General features: G+C 38.5%; 1 protein-coding gene across 3 annotated transcripts in view; it reads right to left on the bottom strand.

Annotated features, from left to right (window-relative positions):
• Window positions 1-4,581: 4,581 nt before the first annotated feature.
• Window positions 4,582-17,981, bottom strand: part of LOC136878988 (peptide transporter family 1) — a 292,467-nt gene continuing 279,067 nt past the window's right edge. For all 3 annotated transcript variants that reach the window (XM_067152653.2, XM_068229020.1, XM_067152654.2), the window contains 5 exons: window positions 13,754-13,876; window positions 11,948-12,059; window positions 8,406-8,534; window positions 8,218-8,325; window positions 4,582-5,273 (listed from right to left, as the gene is read on the bottom strand). In XM_067152653.2, coding sequence (XP_067008754.2) covers window positions 5,079-5,273; window positions 8,218-8,325; window positions 8,406-8,534; window positions 11,948-12,059; window positions 13,754-13,876 — 667 coding nt within the window. In that variant the 3' untranslated portion in view covers window positions 4,582-5,078. The remainder of the gene's footprint in view (window positions 5,274-8,217; window positions 8,326-8,405; window positions 8,535-11,947; window positions 12,060-13,753; window positions 13,877-17,981) is intronic.

The following is a 17,981-nucleotide window of genomic DNA, read 5'->3' as shown; positions in this document are numbered from 1 at the left end:
AAAATCTCCCATGGTAAGTTATTCCAGTCCTTAACTCCCTTTCCTAAAAACAAATATTTGCCCCAATTTGTCCTCTTGAAATCTAACTTTATCTTCATATTGTGATCATTCCTACTTTTAAAAACACTGCTCAAAGTTATTTGCCTACTCATGTAATTTCACGCCATCTGTCCACTGACAGCTCAGAATATACCGCTTAGTTGAGCAGCTCATCTCCTTTCTCCCAAGTCTTCCCAGCCCAAACTTTGCAACATTTTGTAACGCTACTCTTTTGTCGGAATTCACCCAAGAACAAAACAAACTGCTTTTCTTGGGATTTTTTCCAGCTCTTGAATCAAGTAATCCTGGCGAGGATCCCATACACTGGAACCATACTCTAGTTGGGGTCTTACCAGATACTTACATGCCCTCTCCTTTACATCCTTACTACAACCCCTAAATACCCTCATAACCATGTGCAGAGATCTGTACCCATTTATGTGATTACCCCAATGAAGATCTTTCCTTATATTACCACCTAGATACTTACAGTGGTCCCCATAAGGAACGTTCACCCCATCAATGCAGTAATTAAAACTGAGAGGACTTTTCCAATCAGTGAACTCACAACCTGACTTTTAACCCCTATTATCATCATACCATACTGTTGAATAACAATAAGTTCTATTTTCCTGCTTTGGAGATTTTTTTTATATATATCTAGACTGTAGCTGCATATGATAACTTCACTGCCAAACCAGAGGTGTTTCAGACACAACCTGAACAACATTTTTGAAGTTAAAAAGCAGTGTATACTAATGATGATGTTATTGTTTTTATATCCCACTAACTACTTTTGATGGTTTTCGGAGATGCCAAGCTGCCAGAATTTTGTCCCACAGGAGTTATTTACCATGCCAGTAAATCTATCCATACGAGACTGACATATTTAAGCACTTTCAAATACCACCAGACTGAGCCAGGATCAAACCTGCCAAGTTGGGGTCAGAAGGCCAGCGCTTCAACTGTCTGAGCCACTAAGCTCCGTGAAAAGCAGTGTGATTGGAGAGATTGCCTGTAGCACGTGTTCATGATGTGTGTCTACTGTAATAAGGAAGTCTATTTCTGGCATTTTATACTTTTGATTACATGTGCATCCCATCCCATCCCCATAATCTTTACTAATATATTTTTTGAACTCATTGAGTGAATATCAATGTGTTCATAGAGTACAATAAATTTATGAGGGCACACTATGTGTGTAAATTTGTAATTTACATGCCAATTCCATTCACATAAACCACAACTTAATTGCAACCACAATCGCACCTTGCACTAACTCTCTTGTTAGAATTGGAAGACAAAAGTCTGAAAAATTTCAGTGTTAGACTTTGGTTAAATTGTCAGTAAGAGAGCTATATTAAGAGTATTTTCATATCAAGCAAGTCAAATTTTAAAGGTGATCAGTTTGCAAAGTTAGACCAACTTTCAGCACTATGTAATAGTAAATGAATGACTTTTGGAGCAGTTTCAACTGCTTGCTCATGCTCATCCTCAGCAACTTTGTATCCATTGCCAACATCACTGTTAGAGAGGAAGTCTGTTATGATGTGATTGCAAAGTGCATGCGATTTGAGTTGTGTCAGTTCACTGAGATACAATATGGTTGTATTTGATATTGTTCAAAAGTGTTAAGCATGTGTCTGCTCTCTTGTGTCACATGTGTTTTAAATGGCTGGCAGATGTAGATTCTGTTATAATTGAGTCCCCTCATGTGTTCTGTGTAACACTTTTATAACCAAACTACCGTTTAACCAAAACGATAAAAAAATTTGGTTAAAACAAATTAAAGAAACATTGTTTGTTATCTTGTGACAAAGATGAGTAATGGAATGCATGGACTCTGACAGTGACTGCTTCCTTTCCTTCTCTATTGCCAACTCAATTTGTGATGTCGCGAATCAAAGGCGAGAAGACTGATGAGGGGTCTTTATTTACAACAGAAAATCAGAATACAGATAGAGAATTAGATAATGGAGGAGAATAGGATTGGAATGAGAGTTAGATAAGGTCACTGCTTCCCTCCCAGAGAGGATGGTTACCCAGTTGCACTTCCTCTTTAAACAATAATCACCACCACCACCTGGTAGCAAAATGCAATTCATGACGGAGGACACACACTATATTCATAGCACCTGGACAGTCCTCGGATATGGTGGATTATTCCAACAAAGACTTTCTGAAAGACAGTTCGGTGTCCGACGTACCTGTCCTGTGATATCTTTCCAACAAGTTTGTGCATGAAATTCTGATGCCCATACTTACTGTGGAAAACATGGCTGCCTTTTGCTGGCCTCCTCATATAATGGTACCCATCAAAGGTAATGTGGATGCAAGCCAACTCTGTTTGAATATGCTGAAGTTCCAAGGAAACTGAGAGGTCAGTATCTAAGCTGATTTGAACCTGCCAACCGTGGCCACATGATTCTCCCTCCCGCTCGACCATCCCAAGACCAGATCAGATGTAAGGCTTTTCAGGCATTTGCTCTATTAACCAGCGTTTCATCTTAGGTCTGACACTAGACTCATCAGAGTTCACCTGCATATACCCCAGCATCAGTGGGTAGGGTCTGACACTCTGATGAGTCTAGTGTCAGACCTAAGACAAAACACTGGTTAACAGAGCAAACGCCTGAAAAGCCTTACATCTGATCTGTTTTTGACATGCTCTATTGGTGAAAAATATCTAATTCCCTCCATGGGAACTCAGAATTTTCTATCCCAAGACCTCCGCTCAGCTGTTGAATTGAAAATTAGAAGCAGCTTTTGCTTATATACAACATGAGTTTAAAAAGGAAGGAAAAAGTATTGAAACTCAGGTTTTTTCATTTAACCAGGCGAGTTGGCCATGTGGTTAGGGGTGTGCAGCTGTGAGCTTGCATCTGGGAGATAGTGGGTTCGAGCCCCACTGACGGCAGCCCTGAAGATGGTTTTTTTGTGGTTTCCCATTTGCACACAAGGCAAATCCTGGGGCTGTACTTTAATTAAGGCCATGACTGCTTCCTTCCCTCTCCTAAGCCTTTTCTATACCATTGTCGCCATAAGACCTATCTGGAACTGGAACAGGAACAGTGAAATGCACTGATGAAGGGAATGTACTATGTTCCTGAAACATGTATAAATAAATAATTTTCAATGATAAAAAGTGTATTGGCAAGATGGACCAAATACATACTATTTTAAATACGGTAGTTTTTAATAGCTCTATATGAAATTCCCACAATTTCAATATTTTTACTAAATTATTTATACGAATGTGCAGCAGGAATGTCCAATACCTTCCAAATCAATGTTGGTGTCCACCAAGGATCACCCTTGTCCCCATTGCTCTTCATACTCTGCATGAACGCCATCACAAATGACATCTAGACCAGGCATCCATGGACATTTATTATATGCGACGATGTCATGTTAGCTAACAAGACACGTGAGGGCCTCAAATGGCAAGAACAAGAGTGGAAGATGCGTCTTGAAGAATTTTGGATGAAATTAAATTTGAAGAAGACAGAGTACCTGGAATGCGGTGAGCAAACTGATGGCACAATCACTGTGGGTGCGGTTCAACTTAATAAAGTGACCCAGTTCAAATTCCTTGCGTCATGCATCACCTCAGACTTCAGTACGATTCCTGATGTCAAGACAAGAGGTAGTGCTGAATGAATGAAATGGCACCAAGTTACTGGAGTGCTGTGTGATAAGAAAATTCCATTGCATCTTAAATCTAAAGTCTACCGCGCAGTGATTAGATCAGTGGTCCTTTATGGATCTGAATGCTGGACTACTACATCGAAGCATGAACAGGCACTTCATACAATGGAAATGAAGATGCTGCGGTGGTCCAATGGATTGACTCAACTAGACCATATCAGGAATGATGTTGTGCGGAAGAAATTCAAGACTGCCCTAATCACAGACAAAATGCATGAGTCACGTCTGCAATGGTATGGGCATATACTCTGTAGCAGTGAAACTTCAGTTGCAAAGACTGCCTTTCAACTGAACATGGAGGGTCGCCGACCTCGAGGGTGACCTCAAACACACTCGCTGGATAGGGTGAGAGATGACATGCATCTCACCAAACTCAGCCCTCAGGATGCTATGGATCAATTGAAGTGGAGGAAACATTGCAAGAAGGCAGACCCCACATAAATGGGAAAATGCAAAGATGATGATTATTTATACTGATTCATTAAATAGTTAATTAACAACCTGGGTAAATAATTCTTACCTTCTATCCAGGCAGTAGATGCACCTAACTACAGGATAAAGGGGTTTTGACTTGTATAATATGCAAGCAAGGAATGAGTGGTTATTCAGTTCCCCAACAGCTGTATAAATTGGAGTGCCCAGTGGTTCCAACATGCAATAGAGAGAACATAATTAAGAGTAAAAGAAGAGGTAAGTATTAATATATAAGAAAGGCCTCATTCAGTGACCGGTAGAGTGGATAGAATGAAGAGAATTAAGAGAGAGAGAGAGAGAGAGAGAGAGAGAGAGAGAGAGAGAGAGAGAGAGAGAGAGAGAGAGAGAGAGGGAGTGTGTGTGCGCACGCGCACGCGTGTGTACGTACTTGACCCTACTTTGGTTTTTGATGAATTTATAAATTGTCAGTGATGATAAAAGTGTGTAGTAATATTTTCATTTTAAAAACCTCCACATCAACGATCACAGAATGTGACCAGTTTCAGACTCATTAAAATGTAACATCATTTTGTGAGGAACTGTAAAAGTACGACATTGAAACATTTCAGCATCATCTTAAAGATCAAACTGAACTGAACAAATCAGAAGAGAGAATATTAAATGAACAAATATAAATTACATATATAAATATGTCACCATAACCTCTGATGTTATGTCCTTCTTTGATGACTATCACAAATCTCCTGCTTGTTTAGAAAAGCATGCAGCAATATTCTGTCCACACTTTCCTCTCCTGACGTACTGTGTTATGAAATGGGTTCCTGGTTTTGTCAATGATATCTGCTCAGCAGATAAATAACACCTATGACCAAGTATTAATTAGTCATATTTCATCGTCATTGTTCATCATCTGTTTTGAAGTTCTTATTATCAAACCCATTTTTCTCCTTGGTCGACTGTAAAGGCACGTCGCCATTCTGTGTCTCCGCTTCATCTTCTGGCGCCTTAACGTACTGATAGCCCCAAGCCATCAAAGCAAAGATACCCATGTCTACAATCATGAGACCTGCAAACAGCAAGAACTCGTATGCCTGAAATGAGAAACATAGAAAATTAAAACTAAATTGAGGGAAAGCATACGGAAATCTAGGGAGAGAGGAGAAACCATCCCACTTCAAGGTTAACACACCACAATGTTCCTAATAAGTTATGAATTTCATCATGGTCCATATTGACAATTGATCACTATCAAAGGGTAGAGAAAGTTCCACCTATTCAATACCATTAGATTAATATTATGTCATATTATTGGTACTAGTTTCAACGTTGTTACATTAAGTCATCTTCAGCCAGTGGCGGCTGGTGCAGAAAATCAGTTGTGTGCTGTAACCCATCCCCACTCCAAAAAATAAAAACATTTAGAAACATACTGGTATGTGGTTTTCAAGAAGTTCTCCACTGAGTTTTCCATACTGAACAAACACACAAACAACCCCAACACATATACACATTCCTCATAAAAAAACTATAAAACTATATAATTAAACACACAGTAACACCTGCAATAGCAAAATATTCACGATCTCAAACACTTGGTATGAGCGCGCAAAAACAGAATTTATCAATTTTACCAACATCATTGAAATAAAACCAGCAACGTCGCAATGCAAAATTATATGTTATGTTTTTTATAGTGTCATTTATTAACTAGACTTTTTAATTAAATAAAATCACAATATCATGGCCTTATTTTGATAACATAAAAAGTACATTTTTTTAATAGTTCATCGATTTACAAATGTGGGTATGGAATAGGCAAGTTGGTAGTATTCTATCCTCTTTGGTATTAAAAAACCGGCGCGAACAGCTCTATAGTACTTTGTTTTCCTGTTTGCTTTGAGTGATCTCCTCTTAAATACTACCGCTGAGTCAAGAGGGTGCCAGCTGCCATGTTCACATATCGTTTGTAGTGCAAGTGTGACTAGTGCAAGTGCTGATTCTCTGTGGTCGAATGAAGAATCGCTGTGAGGTGATGCCTTGGCTGTTGTTTCCACAGCCTATCGGAACACATTCTCTTTGTATCGGAAAAGTTTGGCACGCATGCGCAAAAGGCCGAGTTCCTGGTTTCTGGCTAAAAGCTCGCTGAGCTGTGATTGCACAGCACCCGGCATGATGCGCACCAGTAGTTACATGGTTGTGAGGGGAGTTGAATAGTTTCCTATTCTTTGGCTGATGTCTTTTTCAATGCACTGTATTTGATTGTAGATAATATTTTTAAACTAATTTATTTTCCCAATAGGCAATGTGCTACAGCACTTCAGCACATAAGGTAAGGCCGCCCCTGTTTTCAGCCATGATCAAAATTTGAAATACATGCATATAGACTATATAACCACCAATAACAATTACAAATTGGTATGACTTAAGTAAAGTCTTAATCTAAAACAGTGGTGAAATATCAGACTACATATTTAAAATTGTAATTAAAATACCACATTAAAACTGTTGTGAATGGTATTGTTGGACTATGCCAATGTCCTTATAATAAACAAGTATTCTTGAGTTTTGAACTGATCTTGGAATATTCATTGTTTATATGAGGACCCATTTGACTACAAATTATGCCTTCTAGAATAGAGTGTACAAGTAACAGTTTATATAGCTTTGAAGGGGATGTTCACAACTTGAATAAGTGGCCTTTCCATCAGGTGTAATGATCTTTGTTTTAATTCAGTGTGAAGTGAATGCTCCCATGTCCCTCGTAATTCATGTGTACTTGACACGGACACCAACAATAAGATCAATTCAAGACTCAAAAATACTTGTTTATTATAAGGGCATTGGTATAGTCCAACACCACCATTCACAATAGTTTTAATGCGTTATTTTAATTCCAATTTTTAATGTGCAGTCTGATATTTTACCACTGGTTTAGATTAAGGCTTTATTGGTGGTTATATAGTCGAATGCATGTATTTCGAATTTTGATCATGGCTGAAAATGACCTAATGTAACAAGGATGAAACTAGTACTTTTTTTTTTTTTGCTAGGGGGCTTTACGTCGCACCGACACAGATAGGTCTTATGGCGACGATAGGATAGGAAAGGCCTAGGAGTTGAAAGGAAGCGGCCATGGCCTTAATTAAGGTACAGCCCCAGCATTTGCCTGGTATGAAAATGGGAAACCACGGAAAACCATTTTCAGGGCTGCCGATAGTGGAATTCGAACCTACTATCTCCTGGATGCAAGCTCACAACCGCGCGCCTCTACGTGCACGGCCAACTCGCCCGGTGAAACTAGTACCAGTAATATAAGATACAATATTTATCTAATGGTATTGAATAGGTGCGCCTTTCTCTACCCTTTGATAGTCACAATATTCCTATCGTTCAATATATTTTAGAAGCTGAACATCACTTGGGAAGGATACAAATTAAAACACAGTGTTCATCCCAAATATATGGGTTTAAAATTGAATTTCAGCTGCTAAAATGTTTTTATTTTCTCAATATCACTGTGAAAGACAGACACGCAGATGGACATAGGGATTTTATATGCATAAATTTTCCTATAAAGTAAAAAATAAGGAAAATATCAGTGGCAGTCATGTGGAAGTTTTAGTTGAAGAGCCGATACTAACATTATGGAGAGTTGCAGTGGAGATCATCCTGACAACATTATAAAGGCTTTGCACTTTTCCCAAAATTTTATTTTTATACTGGAAGTAAGAGAACAAATCAGTAGCAGCAATGATGGAAGAAAAAAGAAAAAAGATGAAACTGTACAGTGCTGATAAGGAAAGGCATGTCCACCTACAGTGTATGTGCTTCAGAATCTCAAAAACTACCCCAGGGACAACCATATTACCAATTTCTATAACAACCTGAGGGGTCAACAAAACTTTAATCGTAATCATGCACCCGCTAAGTGATTGTTTCTCAATGATGGGTAGAACAGCTGGTCAAACATATGATTCGGTTAGGCAGTAGAAGGAGACTGTATATTTGTAAATATAAAGTTCTTGGGATATTTACCTGACTGTCAAAGAACTTGGCTTCTGCGATGATTACGACAATTAAATTTCCAAAGGCGACTGTCAGAAGCCATCCGGCCTGCATCACTGATTTCATGCTGACAGGTGCCTGAAATAAAACATCCATTAGAGCCATATATCTTCATTATTGTAATTTGTCTCAGGAGCAAGACTGAGAAAGTTTGTCACCTGTGTGAAGGAGAACTCCAACCCAGTGATGGAAAACATCACTTCTCCCATGGTGATGACAATGTACTGGGGGATGAGCCACAGCATGTGCACGCTGTTTGGTGGGGTGATGGTAAACAAGTTCATCTTCTGCACAGAAAGAAAATAGACCTCACTAAATGATTCATGCAAGATGCAAAGAACTTTTGAAATTTATTGAACATTTCCCTAGATAAATTATTCCAATCCCTAATATCTCTTCCTATAAATGATTGGTTGCCCCAGTTTGTCCTTTAAAATTCAAATTTTATCTTCACATAATGATCTTTTCTACCTTTAAAAGCTCCACTCAAGCGTATTTGTCTACTAATGTCATTCCACACCAAGTCCCTCTGACAACTCAGACCATGCCATTTAGCTGAGCTGCTTGTCTCCTTACTCACAAGTCTTCCCAGCCCAAAGTTTGCAACATTTTCGTAACACTACTCTTTTGTCGGATATCAATCTGGTATATTTGTTGGATATCACCCAGAATAAATCGTGCTGCTTTTCTTTGGATCTTTACCATTTCTCATATCAAGTAATCCTGGTGAGGGTCCTATATACTAGAACCATATTCTAACTGCGGTCTTACCAGAGTCTTATATGCTCTCTCCTTTACATTCTTACTAGAACCCCTAAATACGCTCATATCATATGGAGAGATCTGTAACCTTCCCAGTCCTAGAGCAGTCCTATCTAATTGTCACTGTATTGGTGCATTGTGAAACAAAAATATCATATCCCACTCCAAGATTAAAGAGAGCTAAAAAATTAGGTCTCCAACCAATATGAAATACCTGAGGTGCTTCTAATAGTGAACTACAGTAGTTCAATTCAAAAAATGTACACTTCATATTTAATTAATGGACATGCTATGTGTATTATAACTTGAAGTGAAAGTATAGTAATTTTCATTAGTAACATCAGAGTACATTGTCTAGCTTCACACAAAATATTATAACTGACAAAGCTCTGCACACCGGCGTCACTTTGCCTGAGCAGAGGATACAATACATGCTACTGAGCAGTGTGTAGATAAAGCAGCAACTGTAAGCATCTTTGTTGTGTAAGGCAGCACTCTTCCTCTTCTTCTTGAATGTGTTGGTATTAGGTCCCCTACTGATGTTGGCTATCAATCTGGTATATTTGTTTCTGTTTTCTGCAAGTAGCCTGTGAGGGTTTTGTATATTTGTCCAATCTTGAACATTTCTCAGCTGAGATGTTTGTCTTATTCCAGCACCTCTATGACCTTCTATTTTCTCTTGTATTTTTAAATTCAGAAGTTCTAGATACCATGTGTCCTAGGTAGGCCAGTTTTCTACATTTTATTGCTATTAGAAGTTCTTGTACAACTTTGGCTCCCATTAGTATTTCTTCATTGGATTTTTGGGCTGTCCATGGAATACGAAGCATTCTCCTATGAAGACACAATTCTGATGCTTCTATTCGACTGATTGTCACTGCTGTTGGTGTCTAGTCCTCATAGCCTATAAAAACAATGAACAAATACAGCATTTAGACATTCGTTGCCATATTTTCTAAACCCTACTTTATCTAGAGAAGTGGTGATGGTAATGATGATAGTTTATTAAACATGCCATTTGCCTCCTTCAGTAGGTGTATTATAGAGTACATTGTTATGTGCCAGTCTTGTGGTAGCCCCTTTTGGTACTTCCTGGAAGGGGCTAGTGAGTCAGACCGGCAATCTCTCAGCCGGCCTTCCTGTGTATTGTTCTCTTCGTCATGTTTACCCATGTGTTTCTGCGGGGTGTAGCGAGAATGTTCCGTCTCTAGCCACATTGCGAATAGTCTGGTACACATCACCCGAGCTATAAAAAGGAGGATAGCCACGAGCAGGTCAGTCAGTGTGGGACTCAGAGTTAAAGTCAGTGTTGGACTCAGTGTGTTGCAGTTTGGTGTCTGGACTGAGGGCAACAGCAGTGTTGGCTGTCGCTAGTGTACGACCAGAGTCTGAACGAGCAGTTGTTGCATCGGAGTGTCGAGGGAGTAGCTTGACTGAAGACGGCTGTTGACTGCTGTCATCAGGGTATCGTCAGGTACGGCACAGAGTACTGTGTGTGTGTGTGTGTGTGTGTGTGGGCGCGCTTCTGTGGACTGAGGACCGCCGTAGAGTCAGCGATTGGAGCAGCCATCATGAGTGTAATTGGAACAGTGTTAATGGCCATTGTTGTGAGGAATATTGTCCTGCTCTTTAGCTGTGTTGAGCTGTGACTGTGTAGTTGTCAGTGTTTTGTTGTTCACTGCGTGTGACTGTATGAATTATACTCCGCATGGCTTTACTTCTAAATTGATGTTTCGCAAAACAAATGAGCATCACCTTACCTCTGTTGCCAGCGCGCTACTGCCATGAGAACAGTTGATGTAATACGACTGCGATAAACAGCCCTTGTAAATTGTAATACCGTACTCAGAAAAGATAATGAATTGGAATTAAAAACAAATTCACAAAAACTACACTTATTAACAACATCCAGCACTAAAAAGAAAATACATTATTAAGAATAAAAGAGAATGAGGAAATAACACATTACTCACCGCTAATGGCTGGCACAAGGAGGAGGTTATGGCCTACAAAGGTAACACTTCACTCATCTCAGAGTCACTTTCTTGCCACTTGTCTTTTCCGAACTACACTGAGACATGGTAAACACGCACAAACTAAGTATACTAACCAATATATGGATGTAAATAAAACTACAGCTATTTTTATACACTGAAGTACTCAACCTGTATTGTACTAACTTATGCTATGGTAAACTGTGAACTACGCTATACTGTACTATACTAGAGGGATGCAAATTAATACTAAGAACATTAATTACTGAAGAAAAATGCAAAAGATCGCAAACCGTACCGAATACCATATGCACTGAGTGAGATAGGTTAACTATGAGGTGAGTGTAAACATTAGAGTTGGCAACTAGATTTCAAGATCGCACTCTGTTGATATAAGTCAATATGAATGGCAGCTTGGGATTGGTTGGATGTCTATGTTTCAGCGCATAACCACCAGACGGAGCCAAAATCGGCCGAAACGTCAATTTAGAAGTAAAGCAGTGCTGAGTATAGTGGAATTTCTCTAGAGTCTAACCAAGGAACAGTCATCGTGTGTTGTGTGGTGAGTAGCCCTGTGTTGAAACCTAGCTGTCTGCATGCAACTGCGGTGTTGGGTGACTGGACTTGTGAGCACAAGTGAAAGGCCTGTCAATCAGGATTATAGCCCTCTCAGGTAATATCAACGGGCCAGACCGTCTGCGGTGTGATAAAAGCAGAGACTTGTAAATAGCCAGCAACTAGTGAGTGTGTTCAGTCATGGTTGAATTTATGTATGTGTGCCATTATTGGGTCATCCTGAAATAAATTATGGTGATAAAACAGATGGGATTTTATTTATAACTATATATATTGTTGGATTCCGAGAGTCATTAATTTATTTGCATATTTTAAAGTTAGGGCACATCAAAGAAAACACGACAATAATCATACAGAACATTACTTACATAAGTAGAATTACCACCCTGGTCCTTCATCAACAGCAGTGAATACACTCCACCAAGCTTCAATTCAACTTGACCCACTTTCTCTGCCACATTGTCTATCATCACATCGTACCTGAACAAACAAAAACGTTCTTATTATAGAAAGCTATGCCCATCAGCATTCAGTCTGCAAGCCTCTGTGAATTAACTAACCACCTCCACAATCCTCTATTTGCAAATAGCTTTCTGGCCTCATTTATTTCCCCACCTGTTATCATCATTATTATTACCATTGCCTTGGTCTCTCTTTAGTTCTCTTACCCTGCATGGACGAGTCCATTATTCTCCTAGGCAACCTATCCTCCTCCACTTGCCTCGCATGACCCCACCATTGAAGGTGATATATGCATATAGCTTCATCCATCAAGTTTATTCCTTATTTACCTTTATTCCCTCATTCCGGTATCCCTCTGCCATGGTTCCCACCTGTTTCTACCAACGATCATTCTCACCACTAAATGATAGTTTCTCCTAAATAATGAATAAGACATACTGAGTCCGCCTAGCTTTCACTCCCGTGCAGCAAAGTTGGTCTGAAAATAGACTGATGTAAAGATAGTTCCGTCCAAGAAGTCACTTCGTTCTTACAGAATACTGTTGACTGTAACTGCGAGCTCATTGCATTAGCTTTGCTTCACCTTTATTCACTTTCACTTACTATTATGACATTCTGATCTGACATTCAATCTTCTTAGGTTTCTTCCCTAAATTATTATTATTATTATTATTATTATTATTATTATTATTATTATTATTATTATTATTATTATTATTATTATTATTATTATTATTAATCAACTTTAGATTTGATACCATATAGAATGACTGTGTGCCAATCTGGATGTTCTGTTTTACTCTACAAATGGCTGAATAATCCAAATTTCTCTTGAGTGATTTATGGCTAAAATTCTTTTAATTTGGCAGGTAAACACTAAATGTGTCACCACAGATCTTTTTCATCATATAACAGAGTGCTAAGTGGTCATTTCTTACAAGTAATGAACGAAAATTTATGCTTTCTAGGCCATCCTCCTACAACTCATGATGTAATGGGATCAACCTTCAGCCATAAGAGACTTGAAATTAATTAATTAACTTTTCCGAGATCAACACTAAGAAACTTATTTAATGGCAATATCACATAATTAAAAATTGTAATGTGTGCAATTAATTTTCAAATTCTAAATGCATGTTTAAGATGTGGATTCTGTATTCACTGTACATATTTTAATCTCATCTGTGTGTTAACTTTTGACGTGGTATTGTATTACCATTGATTGATTCGCCAATAGAATTAAGTTTTATTCATCAAGTGTTTTATATTATCCTTGTTCCAATTTTATTTTGTCTTTCACTAATTAGCTGATAATATCCCAAATGTGGATGAAACATGTCCTATGTAGCTTTTTAGACAGACCATTTATAAAATGGCAAACGTGTATTGCAACAGGTGGACTTTATACAATTAAATTCTTGTAGAATTTTATCTTAGATGGTTATTTCTTTGCACTTGAAAAATCTACCACCCTCTGCTAGGTTTGAACCCATAATCTTGGGATCTGGAGGCTGTCACTCTACCAGTGATTCACAGAGTGAGCAAGCTCTTCAATGAGCATATTAAAAAATTCACACTAATTTTGTTTTGAACAATCATCATTATTACTCTGTGTTTTTATTCAAAATTCAAGAAAAGCTAGAAATATCCATTTTTAGATTAAAGTGATGTAAAAAGTAGAAATTATTAATTGTTTTTTTAATTGTACTCACGTGATTGGTTCAACCTCTCTATATTTGGTTGCATTTGTACTGCTGATATTTTCATACTTTTCAGTGTGGCCATCACCGACTAATCTTATCACAGATGAGTCATCAAAATCAACATAGAGTATCCTAGAAAGAAAAAAATGGATTGCTTTGAACTGATTATAAATAACAGGTGGAAGAAACTTTGTTAAATTTATGAGTGAACGAAGTAGAATGGTTTATAATAGCAAGTTTGAGAGCTAGCACTAGGGAAGGAATAAATGTTTCTGATATCAGTCAATGTCACTGTCAACTTGGGTCCTCTTTGGAAGTATTATTCATAAGGACAAGCGATAACAGGAGACAGGCAGGGGAGCTACCCTCTATAAACAGAGTGACAATCTGTTTCCTCAGCATGAGTGGTATAATCATGGCTGCATGGAACACTAGTGAATTATGTCAGTAACAGTATTGCTGTTGTTCATGTGCAGTGAATTACTATCAGGACTCAGTTCTCTTGTGTTACCTCTATGTTCATTAACAGAACTGGAGTTCTGTTTAAGACTGGTAACACCTCTAAAGAAACCATATGAAACAATCTCTTTTCAGGGCAGAAATATCGTATAAAAAGATTAATGGCCTCCAAAGTTGTGAAACGTGCTGCTATGGCTGTAGAACAGATGGTGGTGGTGATTATTGTTTTAAGAGGAAGTACAACTAGGCAACCATCCTCTATATAACACTAATCAGAGAAAAAAAATGGTAGGGATCTGACACTTCAAAAAATTAATGCATCGGCCAAAGAAAGATAGAAAGAAGGAAAGAAAGAAAGGGCCATGAAGGGTGTGAAAAAAAAAAGACTCCCTTAGCCCTCGGAACCTAAGAGCATCAGGGTTGAAGAAAGAACAAGAGTTGACCAAGGGAGGTCAGGTAGGATAGATGAAAGTGAGGATTCTAGCACAAGTAAGCAGACGCAATACCAGGATTCAGCTAAGTGCCCTGTGGTCAATGAGGGCCCCTCTTATTCGCATTTTACGACAGGTATGGGATACTGTGGGTGTTATTCTACTGCCCCCACCCACAGGGGATTGTAGAACAGAGAGCAACAATAAAGAGTGTGGTAAAGTAAATAAGGACAAAGTTAAAAACATACTCCAGGTCATTGATGATGGGTGAAGAAGGCAGAATTTGATCATTTTGATATATGCGTTCTAAAACCTTCTTGGAGTATTAATGTTCATATACTGTAAGCGTAGGAAAAAAATGGAGTATCCATTTACCATGTAAGGCCATGTGGATAGAGTATTATACACATGTCTTTCTTTTATGTGAACTCAATCCTCAGAGTCTTTCTTGGAATATTATGAGTATTAAGAAAGAAATTCAAACCGGCGTCATAATGTATTAACAGAGCAGGAACTCAAAAGGATTGTGATAGATGTTGGCTTGGAAAGCAGTGATCAAGCTGATGAGGACACTAATATTGTGGGTGAGGCAGCCAGCGACATGGCTGATGAGTCAACCAATATGGTGGATGAATGATACGAGATGTTGTACTTCAAATGCTACATATTAATGTATTACTATAATATGTGCTTCCAAGAAGTTGTATGTTCAAATAGACTGTAATATTTTCTTAATATCAGCAGCATAATAGTACATGATTTGTTTTCTGCATTCCAGCCTGTTAAAAATCACTAGTGTTTTGAAGCGAGTGTACACAACTAACCGGTCTTCAAAATTAACATTACAAAATCAAATCATTACATATCAGCAGTAGTCATATTTGCTCTGCAGCTACTCTTGAAAATAGCTGTGCACAAATTTGTTAAGAGTACATGGCAGTTTTATAGTGGAAAATCAGTTATAAGTTCTTTACTTTACAATATAAATATTATTTTCTTATTTTCATAATACAGAAAACTCCCAATTATCCAGTTTCAGGGTTATCTGTGTACCCCCGAGTTTTATTGTATTATTATTTTATTTCCTTCATTTTTGTCACGGCATTTTGAATACACATGGACTGTGCACTTTAAATTCAGCAGAGAAAGGAGCATCAGTAAAGACATTAGTGAATGATTATGGGATTGGTGTTCTGTCTATTAGAGACATTAAAAATAGCAAACAGAATTCACTTTTTGTACCTCAAGTGTTTTACCAACAATAGACATATATAGGTTTTAAAATTAGCCTATTTTATTGGTAAAAATGGTTATGGAATGTGTTAATGGTTTGGAATTATTGAATTTTCAGACAGTATTGTATGTTTGGTATTATTAAAAGTTTCGTTGTGCATTAAAATGCATAAAATCATATTAACCGTTCAACTTTGTCCAGTGATTAGTGTGGATAATCGCGAGTTTGCTGTATTCATATTTGTTATCGGGTGTTGAGAAGCAATTTGCTGATTTTTATATGCTGCTGATGATTTGAGTCGCTTAATTTCCTAATTTTAGCCATCATCATCATCATCATCATCATAGACTTGCCCTCCTGATTAAGCTGGGAAGTAGAAATGTTCATTGTGGGGACTGAGAAGAAATGGATGTAGTAGACCTGTAGTAGAATGTGCGTTGTCATGCAACACAATAGAGTCTTGTAATAAACGTGGACATTTGCGCTACATAGCCGGACACAGACGTCGCTCCAGAAATCGGCAATAGTAGTCACTGTTGACGGTTTGTCCCTCAGGCACAGCATGTATAAGAATAACACTGTTGTAGTCGTATGCCACAATCAGAATAAGCTTCACCCGACTGGGTTACTGTTGAAATTTCTGTGGATGTGACAAACCTGGGTGGTGCCATTCATTCGATTGACACTTTAATTCAGGCTTGTAGTCTGGTGCCCACTTCTCATCAATGGCGACAATATGAGGCAGAAATGTGTCTCCTCCACTGTGGTATCTGTCCAGGTGGATGCCAGCCAGTGCATATCAGTGCCATTTCTGCACATCGGTGAACTGATGTGGAACCCTACGGGATGCAACTTTCCTCATGTTAAGACATTTTGCCAGTATGTGCCTTACCGTTTGATGATCGAGACCAACCTCTACAGATAATTCCTGGACAGTCCATCGATAGTCTGTGGAAACGAGACCACTTATGATGTCAACCTGATCTTGAGGAATGGACGGCTGACCTCTGCGGTGCAAATCCACAGTCGCATTCCGACCTGCACAAAGCGCCTCGACCCATCGTGCAACTGTCCTATACGATAATGCATTCTCGCCACAGGCTTCACGTAATCCTCAATAACATTCTGATGCAGTTTTGCCACGGGCAACCTCGATTTTAATCCATGAACGCTGATCACCTTTTGAAAACATGCTCAAGAGTGGTGAAATCGACACTCTTCACCTCAATGCCACACAGCAACAACACTCCCAACTGGATACCCTTCAAATGCACACTACGCACTGACAACAGCGCCACCTGACCGCTCCCATATCCTATTTGTGCATGCCCAATCTCCTGCGAGTATCTGGACTACATTTCTTCTTCTTTGTTTTGCCTCATGACTGAGGCGTCGTGACTATCATAATGTTCAACCATCTAGCTGATTCTCCGTCATTCTTTCCTATCTAAAGCTTTCAATGTGGTTGCTCTGAGAGAACTCTGTAGGGGGCCGTTCACCATGTCAATCCATCGTGTTGGTACTCATCCACTACTTTATTTACAGCCCTCATATTTGATGACAGTTGCGGATGAAGACAGGGAGATTGTCCATGTCCTTGTGTCTTCTTTCTATTGCATCCCCTTCTTTCATCAACTTTTTATTATGTTCATCTTATTACATGTTTTTATCTCTCTACATATGACTTGATAGACCTTCCAGAATACAAGACCTCTCCACATATATCTGTCTAGGTAAAGTCTTTACATGGAATCAGTGAAGTATGGTCATGCATAACATCACTCATGAATCATCATCATCATCATCATAGGTTGTTCTGCCATCCGGCAGGTCCAATCATGGCTGTGACCTCCATATCTCTCGATCTTGTGCCCTTTTCTTCACTCATGAAGGGAGCAAGTAAATTAAGATGGCTCTTAGGGTCCACATACCACCTCATGCATAACACGAAACAGCAAAACACATACCAAAAGCCTGGTGCAAAGCATGTGACTTCTCTTAGCCTACTGTTATTTTACTTTTACAACATTATTAACAGTAACAAGCAAAACATATATCCAGATTTAACAATAAATACAAATAAAATACATAAAATAGATACAGCATAAATTTG

The sequence above is a fragment of the Anabrus simplex genome, chromosome 8 (genome assembly GCF_040414725.1).
Source record: "Anabrus simplex isolate iqAnaSimp1 chromosome 8, ASM4041472v1, whole genome shotgun sequence".
Classification (NCBI taxonomy): Eukaryota; Metazoa; Arthropoda; class Insecta; order Orthoptera; family Tettigoniidae; genus Anabrus; species Anabrus simplex.
The sequence above is the reverse complement of the archived record's forward strand: the minus strand, read 5'-3'. Positions and strand labels throughout refer to the sequence as shown.